Genomic DNA, 15,216 nt, shown 5'->3' with positions numbered 1-15,216 from the left:
GTTGGAGCAATTAGATATCCACAGGCAAACAAGAAAAAAAGCCTCTAAACTGAACCTCAGCCTAAATCACACCTTATTTAAAAATTATTTAACTCAAAATGGATCATATATTTAAATTTAAACCACCAAACTTTGAACATGTAGAGAAAAATTGGGGGACCTATGATTGTTGAAGACTTTTCAGACATGGTATAAAAAGTCTGATCCATAAAAGAAAAAAATGATAAATTGATCATCAAAACTAAAAACTTTTATTCTGAGAATGATTAAAGGATTAAAGTACAAGTTATGAATATGGAAAAAATATTTTCAAACATATTAGCTGATAGAAGACTCAGAATATGTTTTTAAGAGTCTTAAACTTAACAGTAAAGAAAACACATTCTAATTAGAAAATGGGAAAAATACATGAAGAGACATTTCACAAGAGGTTATACTGATCAGAGATCCTATTTAATACCATCAACCACCAGGGAAGAACAAATAAAGACTAGGATGAGATATCATATCATACCTGTTAGAATAGCTCACATAAAAAATAGTGATGGTACCAAAAACTAGCAAAAGTGTGGAGAAAATAGATCTCTCTCATATTTCTGTTAGAAATATAAAATGACACAACCATTCTGAAAAATAGTTTAAATTTTTCTTCAGAAACTAAACATGCATTTTCTACACAAGCTAGAAATTGCTCTCCTGGGACAGTTAGCCCAGGGAAATGAATACTAATATCCACATTAAAGTTTGTACATGATCATTTAAGGCAGTTTTATTTGCAGTAGCCAAAAACTGGAAATAACCAAAATATCCTACAATTGGCTTCCCTGGTGGCTCAGACAGTAAAGAATCTGCCTGTAATGCAGGAGATTTGGGTTCAGTCCCTGAGGAGGGAAGATACCCTGGAGAAAGGAATGGCTACCCACTCCACTCCTCTTGCCTGGAGAATTCCATGGACAGAGTCTGTCAGGCTCCAGTCCATGGGGTCACAAAGAGCTGACTAACTCTTTCATGTTAACTTAAACAAATTGTGGAATACTGCTCAGCAACAAAAAATGAATTATTGATACACATGGCAACTTGGATTGATTCTTTTTTTTTTTTTCCTAATTTTATTTTATTTTTAAACTTTACATAATTGTATTAGTTTTGCCAAATATCAAAATGAATCCGCCACAGGTATACATGTGTTCCCCATCCCGAACCCTCCTCCCTCCTCCCTCCCCATACCATCCCCCTGGGCCATCCCAGTGCACCAGCCCCAAGCATCCAGCATCGTGCATCGAACCTGGACTGGCTACTCGTTTCCCACACGATATTTTACATGTTTCATTGCCATTCTCCCAAATCTTCCCACCCTCTCCCTCTCCCACAGAGTCCATAAGACTGTTCCATACATCAGTGTCTCTTTTGCTGTCTCGTACACCGGGTTATTGTTACCATCTTTCTAAATTCCATATATATGCATTACCAGAAGGGAAAGAGACACGTGTACCCCAGTGTTCATCGCAGCACTGTTTATAATAGCCAAGACATGGAAGCAACCTAGATGTCCATCAGCAGATGAATGGATAAGAAAGCTGTGGTACATATACACAATGGAGTATTACTCAGCCATTAAAAAGAATACATTTGAATCAGTTCTAATGAGGTGGATGAAACTGGAGCCTATTATACAGAGTGAAGTAAGCCAGAAGGAAAAACATAAATACAGTATACTAACGCATATATATGAATTGATTCTTAATAGCATTGTACTGCATACATGCTCATCCTGTCTGACTCTTTGTGATCCCATAGACTGTAGCCTGCCAGGCTCCTTTCTCCATGGGATTCTCCAGGCAAGAATACTAGAGTGAGTTGCCATTTTCTACTCCAGTGGATCGTTCTAACCCAGGGATCAAACCTGCATCTCTTGTGTCTCCTGTGTTGGCAGGCAGATTCTGTACCACTGAGACACCTGGGAAGCTCCTTAATGACATTATTCTGAGCCCCAAAGGGCAATCTCAAAAGGCTGTATATGGTATGATTTCATTTATATAACATTCTCAGAAAGGAAAAATTATAGAGATGGAGAACAGATTAGTGGTTGCCCAAGTTAGGAATGTCTAGGAAAAAGGACACATCTATTGAAGAGTAGCATAAGGGTGATACTTGTGGTGATAGGATAGTTCTATAACTTAACTGTAGTGGTAGTTACACAAATCTCTACATGTGATAACACAGAACTCGACACATATATCATAGTGTATAATGTCAGTTTCTTGGTTTTGATATTGTTGCTGCTAAGTCGCTTAAGTCGTGTCCAACTCTGTGCGACCCCATAGATGGCAGCCCACCAGGCTCCCCCGTCCCTGGGATTCTCCAGGCAAGAACACTGGAGTGGGTTGCCATTTCCTTCTCCAATGCATGAAAGTGAAAAGTGAAAGTGAAGTCGCTCAATCATGTCTGACTCTTAGTGACCCCATGGACTGCAGCCTACCAGGCTCCTCTGTCCATGGGATTTTCCAGGCAAAAGTACTGGAGTGGGGTGCCATTGCCTTCTCCTTTGATATCGTACTATAACCATATAAGATGTAACCAATTAGGAAAACTTGTCAAAGGGTACATAGGACCTCTATGTACTATCATTACAACTTTTTTTTTTTAAATGCAATTATTTTAAAATTTAAAAGTTTAAAAAATTTTAATGAAGAAGAAATTGAGACATCCTCAGGTTAACAAAGTAGAGTTCAGATCAGATCAGATCAGTCGCTCAGTCGTGTCCAACTCTTTGCGACCCCATGAATTGCAGCACGCCAGGCCTCCCTGTCCATCACCAACTCCCAGAGTTCACTCAGACTCACGTCCATCAAGTCAGTGATGCCATCCAGCCATCTCATCCTCTGTCATCCCCTTCTCCTCCTGCCCCCAATCCCTCCCAGCATCAGAGTCTTTTCCAATGAGTCAACTCTTTGGATGAGGTGGCCAAAGTACTGCAGTTTCAGCTCTAGCATCATTCCTTCCAAAGAAATCCCAGGGCTGATCTCCCCGTAAAATAATGATAATTTTCAAGGATTGAAATCATACAAAGTATGTTCCCTAACCAAAATGGAATTAAATTAGAGATTAACCACAGAATAAAGTATTTGGAAATTTTCCACTAATATATGGAAATTAAGAAACACATTTCTAAATGATGTGTGAATCAAAGAAGAAATTATGAAATAAACTAGAAAGTATTTTAAAATAAGTATGAAAACACAACACCTCAATATTTGTGAGATGCAGCTAAAATAATACTTAGAGGAGATTTTATGATTTTAAATACCTATATTAGAAAAGAAAATATGTCAACTTGAAATCATGATAAGTGATAAAGTGAAGTCTCTCAGTCATGTCCGACTCTTTGCGACCCCATGGACTGTAGCCTACCAGGCTCCTCCATCCATGGGATTTTCCAGGCAAGAGTACTAGAGTGGGTTGCCATTTCCTTCTCCAGGAGATCTTCCTGACCCAGGGATTGAACCCAGGTCTCCCATATTGTAGGCAGACGCTTTACCATCTGAGCCACCAGGGAAGCCAAAATCATGATAAAGGAATATTATGAAAAAACTTTATGCCAACAAATTAGAAAACTTAGATGAAGTAGCCAAATTCGTAGAAAAACACAAACTATCAAAACTAAATCAAGAAGAAATAAAATATCTTAGTATACCTATTTAACAGTCTTTTCACAAAGATAAGTTCAGGCCTACATACACTCACTAGCAAACTGTATCAAATACTCAAAAAGAAATAATACCACTACTCCACAAGCTCCTCCAGAAAATAGAGGCAGAAGGAACACTTTTCAACTTACTCTACAAGGCCAGTATCATTCTCATGTCAAAGTTAGGCCGAAACATCACAAGAAAAGAATACTTCAAACCAGTGTCTGTCATGAATATAGATGCAAATATTAGAAGACAAAATCTAAGAACATATAAAAATGATTATACACCATGATCAAGTGGTATTTATCCCAGGAATGCAAGGTTGGTTTAACATCCAAGTATTGATTAATGTAATACACCATGTTGACACAGTATAGGACAAAACCCACATGATTATTGCAATATATATAGAAAAAACATTTGACAAAATCTAATACCTATTCATGATAAAAATTCAGCAAGTGTGGAGCAAGATAGGTTTCCTCAACCTGATGAAAGCCATCTACAAAATAACCTACAGGAAACATTGGTTTTAATGGAGAAAGGCTGAAGGTTTTACTTCCAAGACCAGAAAAAAGACAAAGATGTCCACTCTCACCACTTCTATTCAAATTATACTGGAGGTTCTAGCTGGCACAAAATGAAAGGGAAAAGAAAAGGCATGCAGATCAGAAACAAAAAAGCAAAACTGTGCCTATGTGTGGATGACATGATGGTTCACATAGACCATCCTAGAGAATCTAAAAAACTATAACAACAACAAAATAACTCCTAGAACTAACAAATGAGTTCAGCAAGATCACAGGATACATGATCAATACACAAAAATATTTTTATGTGCCTGTAATTAATAATATGAAAATAAAATTAGGTATATTTTATTCATAAAAACATTAAAAAGAATACCATGTTTAGAAATAAATTTAATAGAAATGCAAATCTTATACACAGAAAGTTATAAACATTGCAGAAAGATTTTTTTCAACATCTAAATTAATGGAGATACAGTCAACATTCTTGCATTGGAAGGCTCACTATTGTTAAGAAAGCATTTCTTTCCAAATTGATCTATAGAATTTATGCAGCTCCAGCAAGTTTTTGCAGAAACTGTAAGTAAATACTAAATGTTATATGAAAATGCAGAAGATTCCGAACAGCCAAAACTCTTTTGAAAAGAACAAAGTTGAGGATTAATTTATGTATGAGTCAATATTGTTTAGATGTTAATTAGCCACCCAAATTTCTCTATAGATTCTACTTAATCTCGATCAAAATAATAGAAAGTAAAAAAAAAAGACATTGACAATTTTAAAATTTATATGGAAATTCTAAAAACCTAGAATTAGTGAAAACAATTTATGTGTACTATGTAAAACATGATCTTATAATGGATCATAGTCCTAATTATAAGATTCAAAATTATTAAAATTATAGCTCAGTGGGTAAAGAATCTGCCAGCAATGCAGGAGATGCAAGTTCCATCTCTGGGTTGGGAAAATCTCCTGGAGAAGGAAGTAACAACCCACTCTAGTGTTCTTGCCTGCAAAGTCCCTTGGATGAGGAGCCTGTTGGGCTACAGTCCAAAAAAGCAAAGAATCAGACATGACTGAGCAACTGAACACATACACAGAAAATAAAGCATAAGAGAAATCTTAATGACATTGGCTAGGCAAATATTTCACAAATAGGATACAAAAAGCAAAAGCTATAAAGAAAATGTTCATGTATTTGCCTTCATCCAAATCTTACAATTTTTCTTTTCAAAAAGGCACTAAAGGAAACTCAAAGCAAAGCCACACACTGGGAGAAAACATTTGTAAACATATATCCAAGAAAGGAACTGCATCTAGAATACAAAAACCTTTTTCAATTCAACAACAAGAAAACAAACAACCCAATCAAAAAATGGGCAAACATTTGAACATTTCATCAAAGAGGATGTATGATAGCAGATAAGTACATGAAATATATTCAACATCATTAGTCATTAAAGAAATGCAAATTAAAACCCAAATGAGACAATAATATACCTCCTCTAGAATGACTAGTATTAAAGAATGAACAAGCCAAGTTTGGGCAAGCATGTGTAGCAACTGGAACTCTAATACACTGCTAATAGAAATGTAAAATAACAGCCACTTTAGCAAACAGTTTGGTAGCTTCTTAAAAAGTTATTTTTAAGTTGATCTGATTTTTAAAACTATAATGAGTTTTTCTCTTTTTAACAAATTTTTATAAATGGAATAATACAGTAGTCTTTTTAAAAAAAATCTGGCTTCTTATACTCAACATAATTATTTGAAGATTCATCCATAATACCCAGTAAATCACTTGTAGGTATTTACCCAAGAGAAAGAAAATGTATGTCTCCTCAAAGACTAGTACATGAATTATTTATAGCATCTTTATTTGTAAAGACCCCAAACTGAAAAAAACTTAAATACAACTTAAATATTTATTAACAAGTAGATGGTTAAATATATTGTGGTATATCCCCACAATAGAATATCCATTCTAAAAGAAAAAGAACAAAAATTACAAACCATGGATACATGCAACAACAGGGATGAAACTCCAAATAATTATGTTGAGTGTAAGAAGGCAGTTTTTTATTTGTTTGTTTGTTTGTTTTTTACAAAAAAGACTACTGTATTATTCCATTGATAAAAATTTGTTAAAAAGATGAAAACTTATTATAGTTTTAAAAATCAGATCAACAGTTGCTCGGGTTTGGAAAAGTGACACTGGCACAGGAAATCTTTTGGACATGATGAAAATATTCATTATCTTGGTGTAGTGATGGCTTCATTTGTTTATGTAGCTCAGTCGGTAAAGAATCCATCTACAGTCCAGGAGACCCAGGTTCAATTCCTGGACTGGGAAGATCCCCTGGAGATGGAAATGGCAATCCACTCCAGTATTCTTGCTTGGGAAATTCCATGGACAGGGCAGTCTGGCGAGCTACAGTCCATGGGGTTGCAAGAGTCGGACACAACAGAGCGACTAAAGCATCACCACCACCAAGGAAAGCCGGGGGACATATGTATACCTATGGTTGATTCATGTTGATGTATGGCAGAAACCAACACAATATATGAAGCAATTATCCTCTAATTAAAAATAAGTACATTTTCTTTTTTTTTTACAGTGCACTTGGTGTTGCCTGTGGACTTGGATATCTTTAGCCTTTCCCTGTGATCTTTATTTCACCGAAGTGAGCCTGACGTTACCTCAGTGAGTTCAAAAAGCAATCAGAAAAAAAAAGCAATCATTAATTAAGTGTTCTATGTGAAAAACTGGCAGCAAATTTCTTGCCTAGATGTTTGATAGAATGTTAAGAGTGAAAATCAGGGGATCTCTAGTCCACTTTTGTACTTTGTTGCATTAAACAGTATGCTAGGAGTCTGGAGAATTGCATCTATAATTTTCATTTATGAAAACTCCTATGGGAATTCAATGTATTGAAAATTGCCATATTTCCTTTCATTCTAAAGCAAGATGGTTAGTGTACTCAGTTGTCCAGTACTTTAACAGAAGTAGCCTATTGGGACAAGAGCAATGTGCTTTCTGCAAAACAAAACCATACCTTGCTAATTTATTATTTTCCAAGTAAGGAATGAGGCAAACAAGTGAGAGAAACCCATGATTCAGCTAACAGAAATTTATCAATATCCTTGGTAATTAGAAAATGAAAACTATTCTGGTTCTAAAAATGTCTTTGAAAAGTTTGTATCAAAGAGTGTTAAAAATTGAACTACCTTGGAGCTATTGTCACTTTGACATTGGCACAGAATAAGTAAAGGAATGCTTCTCAGAGTGGAGAAGTTTTGATTGAGGATTTGTTGACCACCTGTGCTTGTGTGTGTAAGTTGCTTCAATCATGTCCCACTCTTTGAGGCCCTATGGATTGTAGCCTGCCAGGTTCCTCTGTCCATAGGATTCTCCAGGCAAGAATACTGGAGTGGGTTGCCATGCCCCTCTTTAGGGCATCTTCCCGACCCAGGGATCAAACTTGCCTCTCTTATCTCTCCTGCATGGTAGGCAGGTTCTTTACCACTAGTGGTACCTGGGAAGTCCTGAGGACCTGTGTTTGCACTGATCTAATTTAACATCTTCAGGTTTATTCTACAGCACAGTAGATGGTGCACAACTTTGTCTCTAAGCCCAAGAATGGTATGAAACTCTATCAGGAAGCTAAGAATCAAACTCTTTATCAGGTATTGAGATAAACTTCAGAAACATTTCACATGGTAATGTGTAGATGATTCAGTAGAACCATGTACTGCTTTGATTTTTTTTATTTTATTTTTAAACTTTACATAATTGTATTAGTTTTGCCAAATATCAAAATGATAAAATATTGATCATCAACAAAAAGGGAACTAGAAATGAAATACTACAGTGCTGTCAGAGATAAATCCCTGGAATAGTGTATGAAGTTCTGATTGCTGACCCTCAATAGTGAAAAAATGGAGTAGGTGAAAGATAAGAAAAATAAGCAAGGGAATGAGTAGACAAAAAAGATTGGAAAGATTAAGGAAGAAGAGGGACACTGAAAGCTATCAAATAATGAAGGGCGGGGATAAGATATACATAGACTTATTTAACACTTGTGACTTATAGAAATCTTGTAAGGAAGACAAAGTATTATTAACCCCAGTTTACAAATAAGGAAACTAGGGCTTAGATAACTGAACAGGGTCATAACAACCATTAAGTAATATAGCCATGTTTTCTACAGTGTGCTTTCTATTCTACTACTCAACCTCTGTTACTTAGTGCAACTCAAATAGTCTCATTACCCAACAGTGTAACACTTAAAGGAAGTGTAGGTAGACAAACTGAAAATTGGTTAGAAAATTTATTTTAAAAATTCAACCTTACCCTACTGTATAGCACATAGCTCAATGTTATGTGGCAGTTTGGATGGGAAGGGAGTTTGGGAGACAATGGATACATGTGTATGTATGGCTGAGTCTCTTTGCTGCTCACCTGAAACTATCATAACATTGTTTGTTAATCGGCCATTCCCCAAAACAAAATTAAAAGTTTAAAAAATAAAAATAATTTTTGAAAAGTTAAAAAAAAGTGACTGTAGTTAAAGATGATATCCTTTTTCTGACAATTATCATATGTTTTTTTGTGTGTGTGTGCTCAGTCACGTCTGACTCTTTGCAATCCCATGGACTGTAACCGGCCAGACTCCTCCGTCCATGAGATTCTCCAGGCAAGAATAGTGGAGTGGGTTGCCATTTCCTACTCCAGGGGATCATCCCAATCCAGAGATCAAACTCGTGTCTCTTTTGTCTCTTGCATTGGCAGGCAGATTCTTATCACTGCATCACCTGGGAAGCATCATATTCTTATACATGCTAATAAAGGTGATTTCTTATAAAAAATTGAACCTTAAATTCTTTCTTTTAATAACCAGGATATAATAACTGAATAAGGTAGAGCAAAAGGGAAGTCTGAGGACCTCTCAGCTGAGTACCAAGAACTAAAGGGGAAATACCATTGAGATTAAAAAAAAGGGGGGGTCAAAGAAGGAAAATTTACATAAAGCTTATCATCTGTATTCAAAAGGTATAACAGACCCTTTGGAAAACTATACACCAATTGTAACAGCACTTAAAACCAGTCTGGATTTTCTCTTTCCAAAAATTTTCAGAGACTGCAATCTTTTCTTTGAAATATGGAAAAATATGATTCTTTGTAAATGGAGATGATTTTTGGAAATATCTCAAAATTATTCCAAACAAATCATTTTTAGAATAAATCTAGTGAATCATGTGATTAATAAAGTTGAGTAATGCTATCTGAGCCTGTATGGTTCTGAGACTTGTATTCTTGTGTGGTTAGAAAATTGGCTTGAAAAGAAATAGGGCCAAAACCAGGCTTCTCTATAAGACTTTCTGATTGGATTGTGGTCCCACTGTTTCACAGTGACCCAATTGCTGGGTGGATTTTCTGGGAGAGAGTGGGTGTTTCATGATTCCCTTCATTGGAGTGAATAATTGAAAATGGAGAGTAATATGTTAGTGCTTCTTTGAAGGATGTAATTAGGTAATATCATGCAAGAAGGAAAGTGTCATAAAGCTAATAAAATGCAAATGAGGAGGAACTGCAGCACTGCTCATCTGCATCATCTCATTTGCAGAGTTTAAGATGAAACAATAGAGATGAACCAAGAAGTTACATATATTCATCAGAATTGTTGGGGAGCCCTGACCTCTGGCTATCAATCAAAGTGGAGAATTCACTGCTGAAAGTTTGTCTTCACTGTACTTGGATGTGAAATCTTCAATAGAGAGGAAGAGGGAAAAAAAGTAGTATGCTGAATGAATTGGAGGTTATTTTGTTATTGCATCAATAGTTTCAGACTTTTCCAGCTCATGAGCTCTCTGGCAACATTTGATCTATCCAAACCTGGATTCTCTTGCCCACAAAGATGTCTACAAAATACTTCTATTGCCCCTTCTGAAGTCACATTAATTCTTGGAGCTGAATATATCTCAAAGCCATTAATAGCTGTATTAGTCATAATTTATCCAAATGCTTTCGAAATGCATTTCTATTTCCTTGGGCTAATGAATTTATTTTATGTGTTTCAAAAGTTGCCATCTTCCTGTCCCAGGATTTTGAGGTTAGTGTGTAAGCAAATCTCTGCTCACCTATTCAATATTACTTCTGATCATGTAGATTTAATTACTTCTACATAATTAGATTTCTCATTTATAGACTGAAAGTCTAGATCTAACTTTGAACCAAAGATGCCCATTTTACTCTCATTATCTCCGAAATTTTAGATTATTCTTCTCTGGACCTTTTCAAGTTTTATGGCAAACTTCTTTTTGAGGGATGGCAGCAGGAACTACATAAATCCTTTCAAGCACAGATATACTAGAATAAAGTTTTATTTCCAATGTACTTTTTAATGTTTTTCTTTTTTTCTAAGCCTTTTTGGCTGATGCAGAATTTTGGGTTTGTATTCCAGGGTCAGTGGAATACAGGGTATTCCAGGTCAGGGTAGTGATTCTGATTCTTTTTCTTGAGTAAAATCTGATAAAGGAGAGTCTTTCATTTTGAGTATTCTAGATTAGTTATTTCCAAATTCATTACTTTTTCCTCACATGCATTATTATAGCATCTCATAAGGATTTGCCCACTGACACAGACTCATAAGATTATTCTATGGTCTCTCTCTCTCCCTGCTCTGGGATGTCTGAAGAGATTTGTACATCTTCTTTATTGTCATTTATCAATCTATTTAACAATCTCTGCCCTACTACACAATTGAACAATTGAATCAATTGAACAATCCTACTCTTCTACATCTAGTTATGTGCCTATCTTTACTCTTTATTACCTAACGATGAAAAAACAATTCCCATCACTAGCCTACAGTGATTCCACTTTGAATCATCTTTGGATATTTAAATGAGTTTCCAAAGACACCAGTTTCAGGAAAGCAAGGATGGTGGATATGGATAATCTCTAAATAATCTCTAAAATCTAATATACCAAATCTATGGCTTGAGAAACTCTAAAAGGGTAACAGAAGATTTCCAATGGAATGTGACAACTGCCTACACTGTATCTAGGTGGAAAACCCAAAAGAAGAAATAAAGATAAATCCAGAGGATTTTATTTCATTTATTCTTCTGTTTACTTGAAGAATTTAGGAACTATGTTGCCATGGTTAAATAGGTTATTTTTGTTTTCATTTTGAATCATCTAATTTTGCCCAACTTGCCTGGTATCGAGGGGAGATTGCTCAGTTATCCATGTTGAAGTCCTTTTCATAAGTGAGAGTCACATCTGTAGTTTTCTGACCTCATGGTCCAGAAACTGGCCATCATCTTTCATTTTCATTCTTGGAGTCCTCTGGAACTTTCAGATACACAGTCAGATGTCTTTCAGTCCTGGAGAGCTATCTTCATCTGTTTTGGCAGTTTGTGGATAGGACTAAGTTGAATATACTTAGAGCATCTTGAATATGGCTTTCTCCATATAGCTTAACCCACTCTTTTCAGCATTACCCTTTACTCTTAAAAAAACAGAGCTTTTTAGACTTCAGTTGCTGTAGAAGGCTAAAAGGACTGTTTGTCTACTTTTATTAATATTAATGTCATTTATTCATCATCTACCTTATTGGGAACACAAATAATCACATTCCTTCCTGAGGAGGAAGTGCGTTGATAGAATTATCAGTGGAGAAAGGGGCTCACACAGAACTGAAAGAAGTGGTCAATGGAGGTGACAGTGACTTGGGAGGGAGGCAATCTAGACTGTGTAGGAAAGGGTCACATTCCATTTAGGGCCCTCCTGTTACTCTGAGTTCTCAAGCCATAGGTTTTGATTATATCAAGTTTTAAAAGTTATTAACAACTGCTCATATCTGACAACCTTCTCTCCTAAAACCAGATATAATACTGTTTCCCACTTTATATTTTTGTTAACTTCTGTGATATAGAAGAAACTAGCAAATTCAATGGACTTTCTTGAATACCAGCCTTGTTTAGCCCTTTAATTACTGTACTGTTTTCTGAAGCTGAAGTTGGGAACAACTGCATGTAAATTTGATGAATCAACTGCCATCTTCAAGTGATCATCACACTTATCTCTGCTTTTGATCTCTATAATTGTTTTTTATTTTTTGGTTTTATTTCCCATATAAATATGTCTGAATTTGTATATGCGTGTGTATATGCACACAAAAGATCTTCTTTATCATTCAGTTCAGTTCAGTCGCTCAGTCGTGTCCGACTCTTTGTGACCCATGAATTGCCGCACGCCAGGCCTCCCTGTCCAACACCAACTCCTGGAATTCACTCAAACTCATGTCCGTCGAGTTGGTGATGCCATCCAGCCATCTCATCCTCTGTCGTCCCCTTCTCCTGCCCCCAATCCCTCCCAGCATCAGAGTTTTTTCCAATGAGTCAACTCTTCCCATGAGGTGGCCAAAGTACTGGAGTTTCAGCTTTAGCATCATTCCTTCCAAAGAAATCCCAGGACTGATCTCCTTTAGAATTGACTGGTTGGATCTCCTGGCAGTTCAAGGGACTCTCAAGAGTCTTCTCCAACACCACAGTTCAAAAGCATCAATTCTTTGGCGCTCAGCCTTCTTCACAGACCAACTCTCACATCCATACATGACCACTGGAAAAACCATAGCCTTGACTAGACAGACCTTTGTTGGCAAAGCAATGTCTCTGCTTTTGAATATGCTATCTAGGTTGGTCATAACTTTCCTTCCAAGGACTAAACATCTTTTAATTTCATGGCTGCAATCACCATCTGCAGTGATTTTGGAGCCCAGAAAAATAAAGTCTGACACTGTTTCCACTGTTTCCCCATCTATTTCCCATGAAGTGATGGGACCAGATGCCATGATCTTCGTTTTCTGAATGTTGAGCTTTAAGATAACTTTTTCACTCTCCTCTTTCACTTTCACCAAGAGGCTTTTTAGTTCCTCTTCACTTTCTGCCATAAGGGTGGTGTCATCTGCATATCTGAGGTTTCTCCCAGCAATCTTGATTCCAGCTTGTGCTTCTTTCAGCCCAGCATTTCTCATGATGTACTCTGCATATAAGTTAAATAAGCAGGGTGACAATATACAGCCTTGACGTACTCCTTTTCCTATTTGGAACCAGTCTGTTGTTCCATGTTCAATTCTAACTGTTGTTTCCTGACCTGCATACAGGTTTCTCAAGAGGCAGGTCCGGTGGTCTGGTATTCCCATCTCTTGAAGAATTTCCCACAGTTTATTGTGATCCACACAGTCAAAGGCTTTGGCATAGTCAATAAAGCAGAAATAGATGTTTTCCTGGAACTCTCTTGCTTTTTCCATGATCCAGTGGATGTTGGCAATTTGATCTCTGGTTCCTCTGCCCTTTCTAAAACCAGGTTGAACATCTGGAAGTTCATGGTTCACGTATTGCTGAAGCCTGGCTTGGAGAATTTTGAGCATTACTTTACTAGTGTGTGAGATGAGTGCAATTGTGTGGTAGTTTGAACATTCTTTGGCATTGCCTTTCTTTGGAATTGTAATGAAAACTGACCTTTTCCAGTCCTGTGGCCACTGCTGAGTTTTCTAAATGTGCTGGCATATTGAGTGCAGCATTTTCACAGCATCATCTTTCAGGATTTGAAATAGCTCTACTGGAATTCTATCACCTCCACTAGCTTTGTTCATAGTGATGCTTACTAAGGCCCGCTTGACTTCACATTCCAGAATGTCTGGCTCTAGGTGAGTGATCACACCATCATGATTATTTTGGTCGTGAAGATCTTTTTTGTACAGTTCTCTGTGTATTCTTGCCACCTCTTCTTAATATCTTCTGCTTCTGTTAGGTCCATACCATTTCTGTCCTTTATCGAGCCCATCTTTACATGAAATATTCCCTTGGTATCTCTAATTTTCTTGAAGAGATCTCTAGTCTTTCCCATTCTGTTGTTTTCCTCTATTTCTCTGCGCTTTGCTGGAGCAGCCATGAAGAGATACCGCACGTCCAAGGTAAGAGAAACCCAAGTAAGATGGTAAGTGTTGCAAGAGGGCATCAGAGGGCAACACACTGAAACCATAATCAATCTAATCACACGGACCACAGCCTGGTCTAACTCAATGAAACCAAGCCATGCCCTGTGGGGCCACCCAAGATGGGCAGGTCATGGTGGAGAGGTCTGACAGAATGTGGTCCACTGGAGAAGGGAATGGTAAACCACTTCAGTATTCTTGCCTTGAGAACCCCATGAACAGTATGAAAAGGCAAAATGATAGGATACTGAAAGAGGAACTCCCCAGGTCAGTAGGTGCCCAATATGCTACTGGAGATCAGTGGAGAAATAACTCCAGAAAGAATGAAGGGATGGAGCCAAAGCAAAAACAATACCCAGTTGTGGATGTGACTGGTGATAGAAGCAATGTCCGAGGCTATAAAGAGCAATATTGCATAGGAACCTGGAATGTTAGGTCCATGAATCAAGGCAAATTGGAGGTGGTCAAACAGGAGATGGCAAGAGTGAACGTCGACATTCTAGGAAGTAGGGAACTAAAATGGACTAGAATGCGTGAATTTAACTCAGATGACCATTTTATCTACTACTGTGGGCAGGAATCCCTTAGAAGAAATGGAGTAGCCATCATGGTCAACAAAAGAGTCTGAAATGCAGTACTTGGATGCAATCTCAAAAATGACAGAATGATATCTGTTCATTTCCAAGGTAAACCATTCAATATCACAGTAATCCAAGTCTATGCCTGAACCAGTAATGCTGAAGAAGCTGAAGTTGAACGGTCCTATGTGGTCATGTATGGATGTGAGAGTTGGACTGTGAAGAAGGCTGAGCACCAAAGAATTGATGCTTTTGAACTGTGGTGTTGGAGAAGACTCTTGAGAGTCCCTTGGACTGCAAGGAGATTCAACCAGTCCATTGTGAAGGAGACCAGCCCTGGGATTTCTTTGGAAGGAATGATGCTAAAGCTGAAACTCCAGTACTTTGGCCACCTCATGTGAAGAGTTGA

The 15,216-nt window shown here is 37.2% G+C and overlaps 1 protein-coding gene across 26 annotated transcripts in view; it reads left to right on the top strand.

Moving 5' to 3' along the window:
* Positions 1 to 15,216, top strand: part of LOC147376237 (histone H3-like centromeric protein A) — a 213,440-nt gene that overhangs the window by 155,548 nt on the left and 42,676 nt on the right. For 20 of the 26 annotated variants that reach the window (XR_015160878.1, XR_015160868.1, XR_015160870.1 and 17 more), the window contains one exon: positions 6,841 to 6,926. The exons of 5 other annotated variants lie outside the window; for them this stretch is intronic. Coding sequence is in view for 2 of the 21 variants with exons in the window: in XM_086392218.1 (XP_086248344.1) it covers positions 6,841 to 6,926 (86 nt within the window). In the remaining 19 variants the exon portion in view is untranslated. Of the gene's footprint in view, positions 1 to 6,840; positions 6,927 to 8,850; positions 9,382 to 15,216 lie in introns of those variants that run through there. One more of the 26 variants, XR_015160875.1, reaches the window with a different exon arrangement.

This window comes from Bos grunniens, chromosome 3 (genome assembly GCF_055505025.1).
Source record: "Bos grunniens cultivar Pamir isolate PY7600 chromosome 3, Bosgru_T2T1.0, whole genome shotgun sequence".
NCBI classification, from domain to species: Eukaryota; Metazoa; Chordata; class Mammalia; order Artiodactyla; family Bovidae; genus Bos; species Bos grunniens.
This window is presented reverse-complemented; position numbering and strand designations above follow the sequence as displayed.